The sequence below is a fragment of the Lytechinus variegatus genome, chromosome 2, assembly GCF_018143015.1.
Source record: "Lytechinus variegatus isolate NC3 chromosome 2, Lvar_3.0, whole genome shotgun sequence".
Lineage (NCBI taxonomy): Eukaryota > Metazoa > Echinodermata > Echinoidea > Temnopleuroida > Toxopneustidae > Lytechinus > Lytechinus variegatus.
Window position 1 is genome coordinate 21,796,204 of NC_054741.1, and position 23,498 is coordinate 21,819,701.

A 23,498-nucleotide genomic window follows, 5' to 3' on the forward strand; every position below is an offset into this window, starting at 1 on the left:
CAACTTGTGAATTACTTTTGGTAATTTAAAATTAGTTTTGCTGTATTGAAATAAACGTTACCAACAAGGTCATTGTCGTGCGTTTATTTACATGGAGATCATGGGCTAAATAAAGAAAACAATTGACAACTAAACTATTGTCTAGGCGGGGGCGGGATCGTGGTGGATGGGATTTTTTTTTTAGAGAATGCAATGATTGCGCAACCGATGGGTTTTTTTTTTCAAGTGATAGACTATATAACCATAAGTCGAGTCGTGATTTTCTCAAGTTGCATCTCATTTTAGATCGTTAACAGTTTATAGTTACATATCAAGTTTGAGAAATTAGTTCTGTTAAAAACCAACTCAATGTCTTTATCAAAATTTCAGCTAAAACAAAACCTTCACTATACGAGTGATACGTCACAGGTGAGTTTATCTAAAAAATCTTTGAGAATACCTTGATTCATTTAAGGAATATTTTATAATCAAAATGAATATTAGCCATACCTTTTAAGTATGAAATCAATGAGTGTCTGGATTTTCCTTCAGGAGTAGACCAAAACTTTTAAAGACGGGCCATTTACGACCAACGCTGAAATTCACGCCTTTGTTTTAACCCATTTCTCCCTTTTGTATTCCTTTTCAGGATGGCAGTTATAAATTTGGAGAAGTCATCGTTTACAAAGCGGCCCCTGACAAGACCGTGCTTGAAGTGTCAGAAGACCCGAAAAAGATGTGTTCTGAGATAGTATCGTTGGATCCTAGTAACCGTAACAACATTCTGTGTGTCGGAACCCGGGTCGGAACCAAAGTTAGACCAACATTCATCAGCTTTAATAGCAGGTACTGTAAACACAAAAAATCCATGCATGAACTCGAAAGTGTGTGCACCACAGGCGAGTTTAAAAAAAGACTGAAATCATTGAAAAATATGTAGGGGAAGGCGGGGTAAGTTGAGCCACCAGCCCCAGGCCAATAATAAATGAGTCAGACATTGTAGTGGTGTCATGTATTGATGACCCATAGCATAACCCCTAACCCCACCACATTGTTTTCAACTTTGAAACAAAAAGTAGTTTTTTAGAGGGAAAAATATGAATTTCAGCCAAAAAAGTAAAAAAAGAGTGTGAAATAGATAAGTGCTTTATAAACACACATGTCTTTAAATATAATAAAGACATGATAACAACATTATTAGTCCAGGTATGGATCTTCATTCTTGTCATAGTCTTTTATATGATGGATGCATAATAAATGTGTGGATACAAAATTATTGCACTAAGTTGGGACTGGGGCAAGTTGAGCCAAACAGCATGGGGCAAGTTGATCCATGGTAATTCTTTTGGTAATGTATCTTAAAAACAAACAAACCATAAAAATCAATTGAAATGCTGGATGAAAGGAGCAAATTTACATGACTGCTCTTTTCCTTTTAAAGGATGTTAGTATTTATAGAGAATTAGCAAGTGAAAAGACTTTAAACAAAAAAATGACATGCTGGTTCTCCCCTCATACATTTTGTACATAGTTTTTGTGGCTCAACTTACCCCAGAAGGTGGCTCAAACTTACCCCATATATGGGGCAAGTTGAGCCATTTGACATCGTTTTTTTTCAAAGGTCACGATGACTTTCAGTGTGGGGATAAAAAGTTATATATAGGTGGAAAATATTTCAGAAGAATTAAATTTCAAGGCAAGGTACTTATTTCGACAAGATTATTAATCATTTCAATTCTAACATGCAAAAAGCAAAAACTGTCACAACTTACCCCGCCTTCCCCTACTGTGTTGATAAGTTTGTCGGCCTATCCACTTGGCCTACTACCAGCATGACCAGATAGTTTATTTCTCATATCTCCTAATACCATCGTGCCACGGTAAAGGAGTTTCCAACACATTTGAGAAATATCTTGCATGTCTTTACACAAGGATGAATATCTGTGACAACTTTTGATAAGAGATATACTTATTTTCTTGAATCTCCTAATACCATCATGCCACGGTAAAGGAGTTTCCAACACATTTGAGAAATATCTTGCATGTCTTTACACAAGGATGAATATTTGTGACAACTTTTGATAAGAGATATACTTATTTTCCTGAATAATATGCATTTCAGTCCTCTAAATATTCCTTTTTTTCAAATGCATACATCATAACTTTTTGTCTCTAGCTGCATGTTTGCATTTTCTTACGTTACCCTTCATTAATTCTTACAGTTCCGAAATACATTTTTTTTCTTGTTTGATTGTCAAAGCTTTTCATCTCGCACTGATTTGAAACGTTAGACACGAATCCTCCATGAATTTTTACAGTCATTAACATGTCCCTTTTAGGGGAGGATGTATAAAAATCAACTCCAGTTATCCCATGCATCCTTTTCATGAATTCCTATAAATAGTCCTTAAAATTGTCCCTTTCAGGTAAGTAAATCTAAAAAAAATTCAGCCCATCCCTGTTGCTTGGTTTACGGTTGGTCTAATATCACTTGGTCTGATCATCAGATGGGCTAATAACAATCGGGCTAAACCCACTTAGTCCAATCCTCTCTTTGTCTAATGACCACTTGGTCTAATAACCAATTAGTCTAATGAATGACCACTTGGTCTAATAGCCAATTGGTCTAATGACCACTTGGTCTAATGGCCAATTTGCGTAATAACCGCTTGGTCTAATAGCCACATGGCCCAATTGGGCTAATCGTCACTAGGTCTAATTTTTTCATTTGGTCTAATTGCCATTTCCTCTAATGTATATTATTATGCGATGTATTTTTAGTTTTTGACAGACGTGTATCAATCAGGTGTGATTATTTACGTCTGGGACCGACCTTTAACGTCACCATCCGAAAGACGTGATCAGGGCTCGAACCTGGAACCTCTTCATCAATTTGTAACTTCCCCACAGCTTGGATTACAGGCGCACGCCACAACACCCAGTTGCGGTCTAATTGCTTGGTCTAATTGCTTTTGGTCTAATACCAGTTCGTCTAATAGTCGGTTGGTCAAATACTACTTGCTCGAATACCGGTTGGTCGAATCCTCATTTGGTCTATATTGCAGTTTTCTAATGTGCAGTTGGTCTAATCCTCACTTGGTCCACTATTCATTTGGTCTAATGTGCAGTTGGTCTAATATCCATTTCGGCTAATTTCCACTTGGTCTAATTTCCACTTCGGATAAATTCCACTTGGTCTAATTTCCAGATAGTCTAACATTCATTTCTTCTACATGTCACTTGGTCTAATTTGTAAAATTTCCATGGTGACTTCTTTTCAATTTTATGGTGAAATTTTTAAAGTTACTTTAAAGTTATTTTCCGCGCGCCGGCTTCGAATCTGCACACGCGCTCCCTCGATATTGGAGTGCAGTTTGATTGACGTATATATCCATCCCCAAATTTTAAAAATATGGGGAGTTTCAAAAGCCAGTAGGGATGAAAAAAATTACTTGGGGACTAAACAAACTGGAGATTTTTTGTCTGTTTCAGGGGATTTTTGAAGGTTTGGGTAAAAAAAATCTATTTTTCTGTAAAATAACGCTAATGTACGATCATAGAGGTGAAAAATATGATTTTTTTTATTTATCCACATCTATGTATATGATCTACTGTAGATAGTTAACGGCTTGCTTAACCCAATCAGGATTCCCAGCTTTTCAAGAAAACAAAAATCCCTGATTTTTCTCTAATGAAGTTTAAAAATTCCCTGATAATTATTTAAACCCATTCCCAGTTTCTCATGTTTTCTAAGCTGTTGCAATGAATTACATGTTTTATTATTATTTTTTTACAAGTATATAGGCATATTATTATTTTTAATTATATGTACCAGAGCATGCTTGTACTGTAGTATAAGAGGCTACATTAAAAAAAAAACACATGCCATTCAATGAATGTTGTTTTAATATACAACAAAATATAACAGAATCTGACTGCCTCTCGTGCTTTCGACTTTAGGGCTGATCAAAATTCCTTGATTTTGCCCTCATTTGAGGCAATATGCCCTGCTTTCCCCTGACTGGAAAAACGTATAAAAAATCCCTGATGGGCTGGGAACCCTGCAATCCATTTTAAGGAGGAGGCGAAGAAGTAGAACAAAAACAGAATGAGAAGATATGTAAGATGAATGAATTCTGTGGTGATAATTGATAAAGGTCTGCAAAATGATTTAAAAGAGGCATGAACATGTTTACCAGATACGTATCCACACAATCAATTACATTATATTTCGTTCCTTTCTTCATAATGTTATTCTGATGAAACCCGTCATTCGACCATAAGCTACAAGTTCCCCAACTTATTGTTCTGTAAATGTTCATGCGGTGATGTAATGATTATGAGTATAATTTTCATTATCATCTATATGATCGATATACATGTATAGGCCTAATTATAAGAATTATATTAATTATATTTGATTAGAATAATTCATTTGATGAGTGACTATCTCGTCATCGATAGTCCTTCACGGTGAGGTTTTGCGCCCACCAGAACTAACCCGTACCATATTGGTTAAATCTAGATCAAATAAAAAATAATGAAAGATGTTTTATTGTAATAAATGGACATTAGACCAAGTGTGAATTAGACCAAATGAAAATTAGAACAAGTCACAATTAGCCCAACTGGGCATTAGACCAATTGGCGATTAGACCAAGTGGTCATTAGACCATTTGGACATTAGACCAAGTGGTCATTAGACCATTAGGCTGTTAGGCCAAGTCGTCATTAGACCAAGTGAATATTAGACCAAGTGGAAAATAGACTTAATAGAAGTTAGACCAACGGTTATTAGACCATGTGACAATCAGACAAAATGAAAATTAGATCAAGTGGTGTTAGACCAACTGGAAATTAGACTTATTGGTTTTAGCCAAATTGCTTATAAAGAATTGGATATTAGGCCAAGTGGGAATTAGATGAATTGGATATTAGACCAAGTGGGAATTAGACGAATCGGATATTAGACTAACTGGTTGTAGACGAAATGAGTTTAGACGATGTGAAGTCGGACGAACTGATATACCATCCGATAATTCACCGCATTAATTGCTTAGATATATCGCATTGTGTTATTACTTCTTCCTAAAATGTTCTGATTTCAGGTCTAAATATCAATAATTTTCATCTTGCGCTCGCATTAATTGTTGAAATATGTATCATGCTAATGATTACAAAAAGTTCTTTGAATATTTAGTCTGAAGATCTTAATATTGCAAAACAATTCGCGCTTCGTCATCTTTTTAATTCGATTTGAAAATTAAGATAATCTCTATGAATTCCTAAAATGGGTCTTTTAGATGTCCCTTTTTAAAAGTCTGAACATCATTGATTTTCAGCTCGCACTTCGCATTTGCATTCATTGTTTAGTTATAGAGACGCATCATACTTTAAAAAAAGAGATGCATCATGTTTTTTTTTAATTGGTATTTTTACAAAGGACCAATTATCTGGAACAGGTTGCCACTTTCTGTTAAATATAGTCCATCATTAGATGTGTTTATAAGGAGATATAAAACCCAACTTCTCAGTAAATAGTGTAATGTTTGATCAGGTTTCATTTTCTTTTTCCCCTTTTGTTTATTATAGTAATTTTCGTTCATATATATATATATATATATATATTTAACATTGAGATCTTAACCAAGGTTAAGTTTTTGAAATGTCATCATAAGAATGTATGTGGGCCTAGTTCATGAAAGGGTAATCAAGTATTACTAAACATCCTGCATGAGTTTCTGGTCACATCATCGAGATCAAAGGTCAATTAGAGTCAATGAACTTAGACCATGTTGGGGTAATCAATATCAAAATCTTAACAAAGGTTAAGTTTTTGAAACGTAGTCATAACTTAGAAAGTGTATGGACCTAGTTCATGAAACTTAGACATAAGGGTAATAGTGTATCACTGAACATCCTGTTTGAGTTCCTTGTCACATGACGAAGGTCAAAGGTCACTTAGAGTCAAACTCTGACAATTTTGGGGGTATTTGGGCCATTGTCATCAAAACTTTTGAAAATTTATAGATCTAGTTCATGATTTTAGACATGAGATCAGTTACGTATCCCTGAACATCCTGTGCAAGTTTAAGTTCACATGATCAAGGTCAAAGGTCATTTAGGGTCAACGAACTTTGATAATTTGATTTGATTTATTTATTATTGTTGGGGGTATTTGTATCTATTAATGTGGGGGTATTTGTGGAATTGTCATAATAACTCTGAAAGTTTATAGATCTAGTTCATGAAACTTGAACATAAAGTGTAACCATGTATCCCTAAATATCCTTTGCGCATTTCAGGTCAAATGACCAAGATTAAAGGTCGTTTAAGGTCAATAAACTTTGGCAATGTTGGGGGCATTTGTTGAATTGGCGTCATGGCTTAAAAGGTTTATGGATCTTCACATGTAGTTCATGAAACATAGACATGAAGTTAATCAAGTATGAGTGTTTTCTCTTGTGAATAATTATTCAATATCTGTTTTCAAAGTTAGCACTGTTGCTATATAAGATGGCGTAATGCAGGCGAGAGTGCCAGATGCGTTCCACTTGTTTAGAGTGTATATATGTATATAAATGTAAACAGACATCTACTCCTTAACATGACTCTGTGTCTTGTACCAAACACTTAGGCGAAAAAATGACAAGACGATTTGACGTTGCTGATATAGCTCGAAGGCCGAAAGCTCGGATTAAATTGTAGTATAGTGTTACATTTATTTATAATGTTGCAGAATTATAAACAAATGTAACACTATACCCAAGTTATATATATATATACATATATGATAATCGTACCAAATTATGTTATGTTCGTTCTATCTCATTCTGTTTTTTGTAGGCCTGACGAAGGCCGATGATGGCCGAAAGCACGTAAATAAAAGGAAATAAGAGAGCTACGTCTCACTCGTCTATTTGTCTTCCAAGTATATATATATATATATATATACAGTGCGTATCAAAAACAGTTAATTACATTTTGAAAAAGCCGTGGAAATTAAAAAAACATACAACATATGGTAATTTTTTCACATAAAATCTAGGGTTTGGGTCTCATCTATCTAATGAAAGTAAAGGTTTTGACAGAATGTTATACTTGAGTGAGCACTGTCCATTTTTGTAAAGCTTGCAGAAATCTGTTTGCGCAGAAATGCTTGTTTTCACGCTATGTCAAGGGGAAAGGGCAAAATCAAACTTACCCTGCGAAACATTTCTCATACATTTCCCTTGCACTTTTAGTCAATTGAAATAAAACAGATACATTCAAGCATTTTGTAACAATTTCCCACCCAAATTGAAATTTCAACACTAAGTAAGCACAACCTTTACCCGTTTTGTGCCAGCTGGATCTGAGGACATGACTGAATCTGAACAAAAGTTTATATCAGACATCTCTAGCATTTCTTCACTATTTTTTATCATTTAAAGTGGGTTTACATCTCATTTTTCATTTAATACTTGTTTCTCCACACTTTTCCCAAGCTTGAGAATGATTAACAAAATGAAAATCAAGCCTAAGCCATTTCATGTAAATCCCATCTCAGTGTAAAGCAAAATATATCGTCACGATGGCCTCGGTGCGTGGAGGAGTAGGGTGGGGCGCAATGCACACTTCGAAGTGTTTTTGGCAAGGAAACCCAAGGAAATAAGATAAAAAAGGTAAAAGATATCTTCAAATCAATTTACTGGCTAAAATTATCCGTGTTCTTCATGATTAAGGTCTATTTTTATTTGCAAAACTATTTCAAAGTTTTGCGCAAATAATTTTTCACTAACTTTTCAAAATCAAGTGGTGCTCACTCAAGCGGAAATATTTTTTGACAGTTATATCGTCATTTGCTTAAATGGATCTGTACCAATGTTAAAATGTGGAAAAATCTTCAGGATATTACAAATATATAATTAACAGGATTTTTTCTAAGTGTAAACTTTTTTTATTTATACGCACTGTATATACACACGACAACCCCCTCCCCCCTTTCAAAACCGTTCCGCGGCCCCTGTAGTTTCTACGTCCCTGAAAATCCTTTTACCCACGCACAGATTGGACATGGAAGCCTGGGTCAGTACGATAGAGGGACTGATGAAGTCTGGTGAAGAGAGCAAACCCCCGAGCAAACCCCGTCCTAGGTCAGTTCAAGAAATGCCAAGGAATAACAAACGAGACAATGCCAGGATGCATCATTCATCTCCAGCAACCCCCGGTGATATGTTCTCGGAAATGGTTCACAGAGTATGAAAATCATTATTTACCAAAAAACAGCAACATCAGACAAACAAAAGAAAAACACTTAAAGTAATGATCAGATCAAACGAAATGGGTTTTTAAGTTTTGGTATAGACTCAGTAGGGCTATAGATGTTATTTCATCGAAATATTTATAGACATACACACTACAAAGTTCCATAGTTAGTATAACGGGAAATATAATTTGTATAGAAAGAAAATTTCAAAATTTTACATACATTAAGTTACATACAATGTTTAGGTCAGGATGCAGGGTCTTCTGTACACTCTTAAATGTTGGGCATCATACTGTCCACACAACAATTGGTTAAAAACTTTATCAAACTCTGGGTAGTTTTCAACCCCGATACTGTGTAGTTTTTACCCAAAGCACACATTGCTTTAAAACTACACAGAATTGGATAAAGCGTTAACCAATTGTTGTGTGGACAGTATGTTGCCCAACATTAATAGTGTACCACTTTGTCCAGCTAATGGTTCTATTTAGCGGCAATTGAAGGAACCTTTTTTTGATCGAAATTAGATTCTGCTTTACGCCCCCGATCAGGTCGCTTTTCAAATAATAAAAAAATATATTATACAGCCAGTTTTGCCTTAGTTTTGTAGGTATACAATTCAATAAATTACAGATTATCAAGCTAAACACGTTCTTGCGAGTGTTCTTAATGGTTCTAATCAAATGAATCTGTAAAGGACAAGTCCACCCCAACAAAAGGTTGATTTGAATAAAAAGAGAAAAATACAACAAGCATAACACTGACAATTTCATCAAATTTGAATGTAAAATGAGAAAGTTTTGAAATCTTAAAGTTTCGTACAATTTCACAAAACAATTTCCCAAAACAGTTTTACACAGTGCGTCCCAGAATAAACGAAACCGAGATTTAGCGATCATTTATCATAACTTAATCATAAATAGAATAGACAATGACCTACCAATTTAAAGCTTAGAATCTCCTCTTTCATCTGATATTACATAGGTTATTTCTTATTCACGCATGAGTGAGCAAAAACAATTTGAAGAAAGGATATCAAAAACTCATTTGGCGGGGGGGTATCTGGGTTTCAAAGAGAAACCACACTTCTGAAAAGTTCAATGTCTGCTCTTTAATTTGGTACCTCAATTACAGAAAATGGTCAAGAAATAAAAAAGTTCTGGTCATTTGAAATAAGGCTTGTATTTCCATAATTTCATGAGATAAACGTGTTTTCATCGGTTTCCTACAGAAGCTTTCGCATGGTGAACAAAAGGTTTAATGCATGGCTGATCGTCAACAAAACGGAGTGTCGAGTGAGTTTGAAAGCCAGCCTGGAGAACCTCTTCATTTTATGAAATTATTGAAATTCAAGCCTTATTTCAAATGACCAGAACTTTGTTATTTCTCGACCATTTTCTGTAATTTAGGTATCAAATTAAAGAGAAGATATTGAACTTTTCAAAAATGTGGGGTTTTTTTGTAACCCAGATACCCCCCGCCAAATAAGTTTTTGATATCCTTCCTTCAAATTGTATTTGCTCACTTATGCGTGAATGAAAAATAATCTAAGTAATATCAGATGAAAGAGGAGATTCTAAGCTTTAAATTGGTAGGTCATTTGTCTATTTTATTTATGATTAAGTAATGATAAATGATCGATAAATCTCGGTTTCGTTTTTTCTGGGACGCTTGTATACATATCCTCGTTGGTATGCAAATGAGGAAACTGAGGACGTCATCCACTCACTATTTTTTTACTATAAAACATGAAATATTCTAATTTTCTCCTCATTGTCAAGTGAAACAACGATAAATTCCTCCCTAAACATGTGTAATTTTCATTGTTTAATGCTTTTTGTTTCAGTCAAGTTGGTCCTTAGTGTCAAATCTGTAAAAAATGAAATATTGTATAATTCAATCAATAAAAAACAAAGAAATAGTGAGTGAGGAACATCATCGACTGTCTCATTTGCATGTCACTGAGTTGCGCATATCACTATTTTGTGAAAAATAAGTGAAACTTTAAAATGTTATCTTATATCCGATTTTGATGAAATTTTCAGGGTTATTTTAGTTTCATTTTTCTCTTTTTATTCAAATCAAAAATTTTCTGGGATGGACTTGACCTTTCAAAGAGCTTGTGTGCATGACTCATTGTGTTGGTATTATATGGCTATAAAGCTGCAAACGAGGAGCGAGCAACGTTAATTGTGGAGTATCTTTTACTTCTCTATCTTAAACTAGTCCTGAAATAATTGTTTACATAAATTTTATTGACCCATATAGCCTGAATTCAATATAATTCGTTATAAAGCTAATGTATTGATAACAAATCCAAACGTACTATTCTGAACTCAACTTTACTTCATTCATCTCTCACGAGTTCTCCCTATTCTTTTCTTCACACAGGAAAGGCCATTGAATCCTGTTTCTCAAAACGACGGTAAGACCAAAAACAAATTATGAAAATTATATTCGATGTTCATGAAGTTTTGGCACACGTGGGCAGCGGCGGATCAGAATTGACAAACCGGGGCCCTCACAAAGAGCCAGCATAGGATCCGCCACTAGAGGTACTAGAGGTGTCGCCAATCTTGATGAGAGAGTCTAACAACCACTGTAGAATTTCCTTTTAAAATTCTGTCGAACCATACCAATGACTGAATCCGCTAATGTAAACGATTGCACAAGAAAATAATTAACCTATAACGCTCTTGATCGGCTATTGTATATGATATAGAAAAGGAGACCCCCCCCAAAAAAGTTATTTTTTAACAAAAACCTTTTTGCTCATAAAATAAAATATTGATTGATTTTTGATTGATTTTATTGTTTACTTCTGCAATTACATCATTCGTATATAATACATTTTCCATAACATAACAAACATAGTATATTGAGAACTTTTTTTGGCATGAATCATAACTCAGTGTACTAAAATTATTATTACAAACAAAACTGATCGCTTACCAAATTAGTTAACATTTACAATTTACAGGAGAAGGATTGCCTTCATAAGTAGATTGCTTGAAACATATTCTGCCAATTTCTTCATGAATTCCTCGATAGGCCTCTGTAACTATGAAATGAGCGAAGGTGCTTCTAACCAAAACAAAGTCATTTAAAGGGTTATTTACTGTACAAAAACCCTAAATGAAGTAATGTTATACTTGATAATTCGTTTTTTTTTTCAATTTCAATATACTAACCAATCGCTTGCTCGCTGCGCTTGATATAAAATGGAGAAATGAGATACCTTGTTCCAAGCTTAGCAGAACCGAGACATCATCTTGACTTTCATTAAATTATTCATTGTCCAAAATAAATGATGACAGAAAATAATTTTGACGATTTTTTTTGATGATATCTCGAATATTTCATTCCCTTAAAGATGAACCAATCTATGAAAACTCCAATTTCGACCCTGCAATAACCAATCAACGTGATGCATATTTGGATGCACATAAGCTAAAGGTAAGCATCATTGAAAATCTAAAAATGGTAACAAGGTAATTTCTTGTTACACTTACTGCGAAATGATGTTCAGTAAAGTGTTTCATATTCATATGCATGCTCACGTTTTTGGATACGTGACTGGGGGAGGGGGCTTTTTGTGCAATCATCAATAATGACTTTTTTGGTAATATTCGTATTGCACTGTTTGTCTGATTTTCCCTCTCCTTTCCTTTTGAGGCCTTTATCAATTTCAAGCTCTAAGCTTAAGATGAAGGTCTCCCACATTTCAAAATGTAATATGTTGATGTATGTATATATATATTTTCTGCTATATTTTAACAGTTAAAAAAAGGAAATTATCAGGTATAAATATATTTCAATTAGAATTATTAGATTGTGCATATGTTATCACATATTTCATTTGCTTATTATGTTATGCTAAAAAAAAATTATTACACTTGTATATGCTTTTGTTATTGGAATGTGGAAACAAATAAATCAAATCAAATTAAATGGAAGTTTTCTTTACATTCAATTTATTGGTTATTTTATTATTGTATATAGCAACTTCAGGAGGAAAATCATCAATCCCTAAGAGTGAACAGAGAAAGTGTCAAGGTAAGTCGGAATAGTATGACGAATTATATGTATATATGTATATATATATATATATATGTGTGTGTGTGTGTGTGTGTAAAGTTATACATGTACAACAGCTTTTGGCAACTCTTTTTTATTCAAATATTGTAAAGAAATGGATGAAGAGAACAATGGTAGGCGTAGCTTAAATCAAGGTTCCCCATAGATATCTACCCTTTGGAAAAATTGGTGATTCCGACAAAATATTCCCGGCAGAGATATTTTTTCGGAATCACCAATTTTTCCAAAGGGTAGATAGATCTGGGGAACCTTGATTTAAGCTACGCCTACCATTGTTCTCTTCATCCATTTCTTTACAATATATATATATATATATATATATATATATATATATATATATATATATATATATATATACATACATACATACATACATACATACATGTACAACAGCTTTGGCAACTCTTTTATTTGAATATTGTGTGAAAGAAATGGATGAAGAGAATAATGGTATACAGGCGTAGCTTTAATCAAGGTTCCCCATATATGTAATATATATATATATGTATGTATATAAATAAAATAGTTTACACTTTGAAGAAGTCCTGGAATTAAAAAATATACAACATGTGGGTAATTTTTAAACATATAATCTTCGGATAGGGTCTCATCTATCAAATGGAAGTAAACATATTGACAGAATGTTACACTTGAGTGAGCACTGTCCATTTTTGTAAAGCTCGCAGAAATCTTTTTGCGCAGAAATGCTCGTTTTCACGCTGTGTCAAGGGGGAAGGGTGAAATCAAGCTTACCCTGCGAAACATTACTCATACACTTCCCTTGCACTTTTAGTCACTTAAAATCAAACGTATACATTCAAACATTTTGTAATAATTTTGCCACCCAAATTGAAATTTCAACACTTAGTAAGCACATTCTTTACCCTTTTTGTGCCAGCTGGATCTGAGGACATAACTAAATCTGAACCAAAGTTTATATTAGACATCTTCATTGTTTGTTCCCTAAGTTTTTATCATTTAAAGTGGGTTTATATTTCACTTTTCATTTAATGCTTGTTTCTCCACACTTTCTTCCAAGCTTGACAATGATAAACAAAATGAAAATCAAGCCTAAGCCACTTCATGAATTGAATTGAATTGAATTTATTACAGAACGTCACCGGCAATTGCCAACATTTTGTTCAAAACTCATGTAAATCACAGCTCAGTGTAAAGCAAATATCGTCACGATGGCCTCGTTGTGTGGGGGAGTGGGGTGGGGCGCAATGCATTCTCCGAATTGTTTTGGGCAAGGAAACAAGTTTAAAAGGGTAAGAGATATCTTCAAATCAATTTTACTGGCTTAATTCCACGCGTTCTTCAGGATTAAGGTCTACTTTTATTCGCATAATTATTTAAAAGTTATGCGCCAATCATTTTGACTAACTTTTCAAAAGTAAGTGGTGCTCACTCAAGCGGAAAGATTTTTCGACAGTTATATCGTCATTTGCTTAAATGGATCTGTACCAATGTTAAAATGTGGAAAAAATCTTCAGGATATTACAAATGTATAATTCTACAGGATTTTTTTCTAACTGTAAACCTTTTTTTTTAAATACGCATTGTTTACATATATAAAATGCCTTACAAACAATATATAAACGTCATTTTTTTTGCCAGCATTTGCAACATAAAATTTGGTTTTGCACATTGGCATCTGAAGTCTGGAAACTGTTATAGAAAAAATGTTATGAAAGCCTGGTACATGATCATGAGAATAAAATAGACTGATTAAATCCACGCCGCTGAAGTCAAAGGGGTACTTCAGGCCGAAAATAATATGATTTAAACAGATAAAGAAAAATCAGACAAACTAAACACTGGAAAATGATTAAAATCGGACAAGGAATAGCAAAGTTATGGCATTTTAAAGATTTGCATTATTCCGGTGAAACAGTTCTAGGTGTTCATGAATATTTAATGAGCAAAACTGATGATGTCATTTCCCCCACTTATTCTGCTGTATATTATTACATGAAATTAGGTCTATTCATTTTTTTTCCTTCAAGAACCCCAGAAATTGGAATGAAAACTGATTTAGTGTATTAGAGTTCTATCACTACAACTTATTTCGTTGCAAGGGAAACATATCATTCACGTATGTATGAAAAAAAATGAAACAATATGATTTCATGTAATAACATATTTAAGAAAAAGGAAATTTGGGATGTGACATCATTAGCCCCCTAAGGAATTCTCATGGTGCATGATATTTACACAATATATTGCTAAACTTTAGAATTCAATAACTTCACTATTTGTTATAAGATTTGGATAAATTTTCAGCATTATAGTGGACGACAAAAGGCCAAGTCAAGAATAAAAAAAATCTACAAAAAATTTAGATTGTTTAAGCTGATATGTATACGTAATATTAGAATAGGGTCTCGTTAATATTGCTTTTTTTATTCAGCCTGTAGAACGAGACGTCTATGAAGAGGTATGTCCAATAAGCCAGCCCCAGCCACTAATGTCAAATGAAGACCGAGGGCTTACAAGAAAGCAGGCTTTGCTGCCTCCAAAAAAGAAAAGTTACGGGCCGCCTAAAGCTGCACCCTCGGAGCCTCATCCAAACCAACAAATCAAGGTAAATCCAGAAATAATATTAATGTGTTTTTAGATCACATTTACAAATGTCATAGAGGATCAGATCGTTGTCACGTTTGGTACCGGAAAATAGAGTAGAGTCATACTGTTACAAACCACACTTCGGAAAGTTTGAAGATTATTAAAGGGATTAATGCAAAATAATATAGAGTGCAGTGAATCTTTTGGTATTAAAATCCAATTCATGGATGATAGGTCATCATTTTAAGGTGATATGAGTTTCACAATCCTTAGATGAATATTTACTCACAAACAACAGTCACAATGCACCAGACTATGCGCCGTCCGGAACAAGGAAAAGAAACCCAAAATAGAATATTACTAACAAGCTAGGGTAATGTTGCAGAGTGGTTTAGTGCATGTGATTATTAATAAACACTAAACAAGCAACTAATTTTTTCTTAAATGTGTTTTTCCAGGGTATTTCCAATGAACTTTCAACATACATTCAGCAAATATTCACTTCAAATTCAGCCTTTCTGTAAGATTATTCAAGCAAGACAGCAAGCCATAAATAGCAATAATATTCCTATGGCAAACATGATTCTATTGTGGCTGTTCATCTGCATTTTCCTTTCAAAATTTCCCCGTGCGTGCGTATGACGAAGGCATATTGCTTAATGGCACAATACATCGGGAATTTACTAATTTGCTGAGATCAATTTCGTGATAGCAAAATGTGAAGATTGCATTTTGATAGGACTTTATTTAAAAAAAAAAACACACACAAAATAAATCATGATAACCATTGTTGCAGCAAGCATATCTTTAATGTATTTTTTTTCTAAGCTGCAGCCACCTGTAAACGAGTAAAAGCAAAGACCGAAAAAACTTATTCTTATCTAAAAGAGGTAGAAATTTGAACAAAAGTATGAATTGTATCATATGCACCCAATTTGCCAATACCATGACGTGCTTTGTCCGTCTTATAAAAACGTGTCGGGCAAAAAAGTATTGACATAATGCCCTTCCTCACTCTACAAAAACGGGAGCTAAGATAGGCCTATCTATATATTATTTTGGTAGTGTTTGTTGCATGCACATGATCATGTAGGCCTATATATTTTTCATTAGTCAAAATACCAAAATCTTCCATATCTTAAAAGAAAATTAATCAATTCGGTGTAATGAAATGTGATTCAACGTGACGTTCTTTAAAAACCTGATAATTTATAATGGATATAGCCTAATAATTATATAAAAAATATGTAAAATCATTTATTTATTCGTAACTATTAACTAACGTATCGTGTTTCCTCACCTACACATTTTCAGACATGTAATTGCAGTAGAAATAAAAAAAACTTAGGTAAAAAATGAAAAACTAACAAACATTATTTATAAGATGGTAGTATCTTTTAATGAATGATTATTTACTCAATATTGAATTTTTTTACAATGAAGAGAATAATGAAACAACGATAGTGAAAACAAAGACAGGAGTATAAAAATTCTTTTAAATGAGAAGGTGCGTCATGCATAATATGCCATTTCTCTAACTGAGTGAGTAATTTTTGTCTCGCCTGCATAGCAGAGCGAGACTATACAGTGCGTATCAAAAAAAGTTTACACTTTGAAAAAACCCTGTAAAATTACACATTTGTAATATCCTGAAAATTTTTACACATTTTAACATTGGTACAGATCTATTTAAGTAAATGACGATATAACTGTCGAAAAATATTTCCGCTTGAATGAGCACCACTTACTTTTGAAAAGTTAGTAAAAATTATTTGCGCAGAACTTTGAAATAGTTATGCGAATTAAAGTAGACCTTAATCGTGAAGAACACGTTGAATTTAGCTAGTAAAATTGATTTGAAGATATCTTTTACCTTTTTCTACTTGTTTCCTTGCCCAAAACACTTTTAAGATTGCTTTTTGCCCCATCCCACTCCCCCACACACTAAGGCCATCGTGACGATATTTGCTTTACACTGAGCTGTGATTTACATAAAATGGCTTAGGTTTGATTTTCATTTTGTTAATCATTGTCAAGCTTAAGAAAAGTGTGGAGAAAAAAGTATTAAATGAAAAATGAAAATAAAACCACTTTAGATGATAAAAACTTAGTGAAAAAAATGCTAAAGATGTCTGAAATAAACTTTTGTTCAGATTCTGTTATGTCCTCAGATCCAGCTGGCACAAAAAGGGTAACGGTTGTGCGTACTAACAGTTCAAATTTCAATTTGGGTGGCAAAATTGTTACAAAATGCCTGAATGTATCCGTTTTATTTCAATTGACTTAAAATGCAGGGGAAATGCATGAGAAATGTTTCGCAGGGTAGGTTTGATTTCGCCCTTTCCCCTTGACACAGCGTGAAAACAAGCATATCTGCGCGAACAGATTTCTGCGAGCTTTACAAAAATGGACAGTACTCACTCAAGTGTAACATTCTGTCAAAACTTTTACTTTCATTAGATAGATGAGACCCAAACCCTAGATTTTATGTGAAAAAATTACCACATGTTGTATGTTTTTTTAATTCCCACGGCTTTTTCAAAATGTAATTAACTGTTTTTGATACGCACTGTATATATATATATATATATACTTGAAAGACAAATAAATAGACGAGTGAGACGTAGCTCTCTTATTTCCTTTTATTGGATAGATGAGACCCAACCCCAAGATTATATATGAAAAAATTACCCACATGTTGTATATTTTTTAATTCCCAGGGCTTTTTCAAAGTGTAAACTTTTTTTATACGCACTGTATAGGCGCCGCTTTTCCGACGGCGGCGGCGTCGTCAAAATTGAAATCTTAACCAAGATTGAGTTTTTGAAATTTCATCATAGCTTAGAAAGTATATCGACCAAGTTAAACTTAAATATAAGGGTAATCAAATACTACTGAACATTCTGCTTTTTAGATCACATGATTAAGGTCAAATGTCATTTAGGGACGATGAAATAAAACCATGTTGGGGGAATCAATATCGACATCTTAACCAAGATTAATTTTTTGAAACGTCGTCATAACTTCAAAAAATTATCTAGTTCATGAAACTTAAACATAAGAGCAATTAAGTATCCCTGAACATCCTGTGCGGGTTTCAGGTCACATGACCAAGGTCAAAGGTCAATTAGGGTCAACGAACTTTGATAGGCCTAGTGTTTAGGGGTATTTGTGGAATAAGTTTTTAGATCTAGTTCATGAAATTTGGGACATACATGTAAGAGTGAAAATATATCCCTGAATATCTGGTGTGTGTTTCAGGTCACATGACCAAAATCAAAGATCAATTAGGGTCAATGAACTTTGGCCGTGTTAGGGGTATTTGTTGAATTGGCATCGTAATTTAGAAAGCTTATGGAACTATACATGTAGTTCATGAAACATAGACATAGGGGGCAATCAAGCATGAATGATTGTTTTCCACATGTCTTAGGTCACATGATCATGGTCAAAGGTCATGTTTGGGTCAATGGACATAGTATTTTATTATCATATGAGTGTTTACTTTTGTGAATAAGTATTTGATAGCTGCTACTCCCGCTATATCGAATCGCGTAATGCAGGTGAGACTCCCCGAGGTGAACTGTCAGAGGCGACTCACTTACCAGTACATAGATTTTTCTCGTTTGATCATAATTTTGTAATCACATCGTTTATGTTTCTATCTATGCCTTTTTTCACTCTCTCAGGGCGTCGATCAAAGATCTGTACCTTTCACCAATGGAGGTAAAGGAAATCGCCCCAAACCACCCCCGAAAGAGCGCAAACCCAAGCAAGTGGTTAAGGTATCGCCACTACCGCAAACTGACGATGATTTATGTGAGTGAACTTCAGATACTGTCCTTTCTTTGATGTTGTTTGAAGGTTTACATGGTGGCATGTACAATTGCTGATGTGGTTTACGGTACACCATGTGGAGTGTTATAGAAAACAGTGGATAGAAGAAGAGAAGAAAAGGATAGGCGAGAAAGTGGAGATCTGAGAGTAGAGTATTCTTTCTTGAAAGTAGTCCTGAAAAGGACTGTAAACCAGAAGGAATTGATGAGTGAGAACAGCTTGAGTAGTCATGGTAGTAGAGCTGATGAGGAGCCGGGATGAGCAGATGCTGGTTTGAGTCGGGGAGTAGAGATGATGAGTAGTAGAGAGACTCGACGTGTCGGACAGGTTGACTGTCCTTACAGTCCTTTTCAGGACTACTTTCACCGGGTAATTTCAAGAAAGAATACTCTACTCTCAAATCTCCACTTTCTCGCCTATCTTTTTCCTCTCTCCTATATCCACTGTTTTTTTTTTTTTTATAATACTCCATATGGTGTACCGTAAACCACATCAGCTATTTTCCTTTCTTTGTTGCTATTATCATGATTATTATGATATAGGCCTACTGAAAATAATGGTAATGATATCATGATGGTAATTATGACATGACTTTGATAATAATAATGATGAATATGATGATGATGATAATAATAATAATAGTAATAATAATAATAACAATAATAATAATAATGTGTGTATTCTTATTTCTTATAGACGACGAGGTGTATACCCTTGATAATAATGGGCGAGAGCTTGAAGCCAAATGTGACGCTGAAAAAGACAGATGCAGACCGATCTATGAGAAGTACATTTTGTTTGTTTTGTTTAACTATTTCAATGAATATTGACAATTATATGATATTTTGATGTATTAGAAAGTAATGATGACGATTCATCTTTTACCTTTTTTTCAGTTCACTTTGAAACTAATTTAATTTCGCTGATAAATCCACCAAAAGTGAAAATCACTTTTGAAATTAATTACTATACAGGGCCTAGAAAATTGGGGCGGGGGGGGGGGTCACCCCACACCTATTTCCCACAAATGTATACAAAAACGAAAAAAATCCATCTGATTGTGATCTTTCGCATGGTCAGCGGGACTCAGCCCCCATACTAAACCGTTCTAAGGCCCTGCATAAATTGAAAATTTGGTTTATTGGATTAATTCTGCGAGTTCACTTATAAATTTCTTTTAATCATTATGCTCGATCAAATCAAATGTATTGTGTAACTGATTGTTGGGAATAGTTTCGCCCAGATCGTCATTACAGTCTTGTTTTTGCATAGTTTGTCATATTTGCAGTTTATTTAAAATCGTAGTAAGGCCAATGGTGACATGATATATGGAATTTCAAATAGATATATATTTTTAAGTGAATGTGTTCATGAATATCTATTCTTTATAGTTTGAGGAAATTCTATCATATTTTTTGTAATATAGCAAATATATATTTTTGAATATACTAATCGGTATAAATGCAACCTAGTCTCAGGTTGGTTAGCTACGCGGTTGGATTAACAGATCTTCCAACCATTTATCGTTTTAAAATTGTTCTTCTTGTTTTTTAGAGCCTTGCAATAGAATGGTGTGGAAATAAATATTTGATTTGGCAAGGTGAGAGAGGTCACGAAAGGGGCCAAATTTCTGTTTGCATTAAATGTAAACAGAAAGATGTATAAACCTGATTTTAGAGGTATAATGGGCCAATAATATAGGACATACCAAACGCACTGAAAAAGTACATTTATGACTGTGCTGACATGTACCTTGTCTTGCAAGAAAAAAAGAATTATAAGAAGCACATGCATGTGACCAAAAAATATAAATTCTCTTGTAAAGCAAAATTCGTTATGATCGTATTTTAGGGACGGATCAGTATCATCAGTTGAAATGAGGGTAAGCGTGCAGATTCCTAAAGAGGAGTACAGGCTTGGAGACATCTCCCTTGGTGATAACGATGGAAATATCATGTAAGTGTATGAATTTTTTTTTTCTGCTTTCTTTCTTTCTTTTTTATTACTTTCTTTTTTATTATTATTTATCATGTTTTATTATTCATTTATATTTTTGATTTACTTATTTATTCATTTACTTCAAATATTTTTAATAATCAAACTATTTTCCCTTTATACGATGGTCGTAAGAAATGTAAACTATACATTATATGAATTCTTCTTTTTTTAATCATTTAACTGCGGATTTTCTAATTTTCTCTTCAAATCAGAGTTGAGACTACCAGGCTGCCGAGGTATTTGAAGGCTGGTGATCAATTGTTGCAGATAAGTAACATCGACGTTACGAACACGGGGAAGGACTTTGCTCATTGTTGCCTCAATCGTGTGAATTCAGAAAAGGTTTGTAACAAAAGGAGTAGTAAAGCAAACACTGAAATGACATTCGAACGATGTGTTTCATTAGCGAGTTAATATGTCGGTAATGCCCGTCAAATGACAATGAACAGCTCGGAGGTCCTTGAACACCTGGGAGGTCCTTGTCGAAAATATTTTTGATGAACAGGAAAAAACAGTTTCGTTCTAAGTTTCGGAGCTGACGAACGATTGCAAATATTTCGTTTGTAACTGCTGTTTTGTTTCACCAATAATTTTCGAAAAAGACTTCTTGGTTGCTCATTGTCATGAAGGGCATTCGACAATACATTTTCCTATGTTCTTGAAAGCGTTCTACATACCTGTGAAAAAAAATGAGAGTAACATTTTGTAGAGAAGGGATTAAAAGAAAAACATACAAAACAGAAAATGCCTGTTGTCCAAAAAGTATAGTGGAGCCTCGCAAAGTTGGTCATTATATTGGCAAAAGTTCAACAAAATGAAATGATTTAGAGCGCATTTAAAAATATTTAGTCCGCATTTCATATAGAGAGAGACTCACCTCGCACATTAGGCCTACGCAAGAGATTTGATTTCTTCTAAGGGTCTGTAAGTTTAGATTCATGACCTGTATCAATACAAAGATCATTTTATTGCAGTTATGCCCAGCTTATTTATGTTCACAGAAAATGTAAAATTTCGAAGTTATTGTCTAATATGTGACGTTAGTTTTTTATTATCAAAACCAAAGTTAAGGCCTATTCTAAACATTTGGACTTACGATTTTTTTGTCTAGTATAGGATGTGTTAAGCAATTTTCTAGACAAATTCATTGAAGTAAAATAGGATTTTGCGTGAAAATGAATTCTGCCATTTACCATATTGTCTGCAAATTTTCGGCTGAAACAGTGTGTACTTGTGTTTTCAAGTCGAATTATCTCGAAATTTGTAATATGTTTAATATCACGAGAAAGTATATTTCAATGTGGTCACTTTGAGACCACTTTCAATTCAGGGGCACATTCAATAAGCTTATAAGATCTTTCTCAAGTTAGCATTCGTATGAGTCACTACACTGTGAAAAAAATATTGGGTAAAATTTTAACCAACATGAGGGTAGTTATGTGTCCAAATAATTTGGGGCAGTATTTTACCCAATGCGGGAAGCATATTGTCCATTAAGGTTAAGATATAAGCAGCAATTACTTTAGAATGGGCAAAATTGTCATCACACTGGATAGATACAAATGCCCAAAGGAAATGCCCAATGTTGGTTGGACACATAATTACCCTCATGGAGCATTTTTATCCAATATTTTTTAGAGTTTAAAACCAATTTACCCCAGGGCTAGCTATTGGACATTTTTATACAACTCAGGAGATGTTTTCTTCAACAAATACCAATGTTTTTTCATCTATTTTCATTTCTAGATTAACCTCGAAATTCTCCGGCGTTTTCATCAATGCTGATAAAGACTTTTAGCGAGGTTTCAGAATTTAATTCACCGTGGGGAATGCCAATTAACCTACGCCATGCTATGTCCCATCAAAATGCTAGATGGTTCAATGAGATGACATAAATTATCATGCCTCAGCTCGTCACATCACCACCATTTTAAACTAAGGCTGCCTCAATACAACTATGTCAAAAGTAAAAAAAAAATTCCCACAAAAAGGGAAGAAGCCAGGAAAAATTCGGATTGTCAAAAGTGATATTTCACACACTTACACAAGAAGATAATAAAGCAACAAATACGATCGGGTATAGGTTGTTAGTTAAAGTAATGATAAATTTCAACAGTAAGATTTCTATAATATTTACCTACATGTGCTATCAATTACAAAGACGGGTCCAAAATAATAATGACGTCAAAAACATATGCAAATATGAAAATCTATTTGCCTACATCTGTTTATTTTTGTATAGTGTTATGATTCTTATGACATTGCGTTGTTATAATATCTTCCTGTGAGTTTGGTGTTATAATGGTTTGTTTAACCTTGACTTTAAAACTAAAACTTGAATTTTAAAATAATTCATTGAATAAAAATGTCATTCAGACTAGTCATACAAACCGCCGTGAACCGCCATCGAAACCGTCGATGTGTGATTTGATTTGATTTGATTTTATTGTTTACTTCTGCAATTACATCATTCGTATAGAATACATTTTCCATAACATAACAAACATAGTATATTGATAATTTTTTTGGCATGAATCATAACTAAATGTACTAAAATTATCATTACAAACAAAATTGATCTCATATCAAATTAGTAAACATTTACAATTTGCAGGAGAAGGATTGTCATCATAAGCAGATTGCTTGAAAAAATGACAACCCCAGGTTAAAACTCATTGATTAATATAATACATTAATACAGCAGAATCGATACACAGTACATTTTATGAAAAACAGCAGTAATCTAATTTGAGCATTGAAGATGGAGATG

The 23,498-nt window shown here is 33.8% G+C and overlaps 2 protein-coding genes across 3 annotated transcripts; both read left to right on the top strand.

The window, feature by feature from the left end:
- Positions 1-348: 348 nt before the first annotated feature.
- LOC121409689 lies at positions 349-13,655 on the top strand. Its single transcript, XM_041601596.1, has 7 exons — positions 349-408; positions 629-825; positions 8,028-8,217; positions 10,619-10,652; positions 11,601-11,683; positions 12,230-12,283; positions 13,650-13,655. The coding sequence occupies exons 1-7, from the start codon at positions 349-351 to the stop codon at positions 13,653-13,655; spliced, it is 624 nt and encodes a 207-aa protein (XP_041457530.1).
- Positions 13,656-14,747: 1,092 nt separating this feature from the next.
- Positions 14,748-22,558, top strand: LOC121409407. 2 transcript variants are annotated; one of them, XM_041601345.1, is made up of 6 exons: positions 14,748-14,912; positions 18,583-18,712; positions 19,427-19,517; positions 20,582-20,686; positions 20,941-21,070; positions 22,475-22,558. In XM_041601345.1, the coding sequence occupies exons 1-6, from the start codon at positions 14,796-14,798 to the stop codon at positions 22,511-22,513; spliced, it is 612 nt and encodes a 203-aa protein (XP_041457279.1). In that variant the 5' UTR covers positions 14,748-14,795; the 3' UTR covers positions 22,514-22,558. The 2 variants fall into 2 exon arrangements, with proteins under 2 accessions (XP_041457279.1, XP_041457278.1); XM_041601344.1 differs by lacking the exon at positions 22,475-22,558 and having other exon boundaries at positions 20,941-21,306.
- The last annotated feature ends 940 nt before the right edge of the window (positions 22,559-23,498 follow it).

Bases quoted from the DNA above. Each gene is read 5' to 3' on its own strand.
- LOC121409689 (XM_041601596.1), top strand. From the start codon at position 349: ATGTCTTTATCAAAATTTCAGCTAAAACAAAACCTTCACTATACGAGT. The intron at 10,653-11,600 runs GTAAGACCAAAA...ATTCCCTTAAAG, and splicing joins TCCTGTTTCTCAAAACGACG to ATGAACCAATCTATGAAAAC. The intron at 11,684-12,229 runs GTAAGCATCATT...TATTGTATATAG, and splicing joins TGGATGCACATAAGCTAAAG to CAACTTCAGGAGGAAAATCA.
- LOC121409407 (XM_041601344.1), top strand. From the start codon at position 14,796: ATGTCAAATGAAGACCGAGGGCTTACAAGAAAGCAGGCTTTGCTGCCT. The intron at 18,713-19,426 runs GTGAGTGAACTT...TATTTCTTATAG, and splicing joins GCAAACTGACGATGATTTAT to ACGACGAGGTGTATACCCTT. The intron at 19,518-20,581 runs GTACATTTTGTT...ATCGTATTTTAG, and splicing joins TGCAGACCGATCTATGAGAA to GGACGGATCAGTATCATCAG.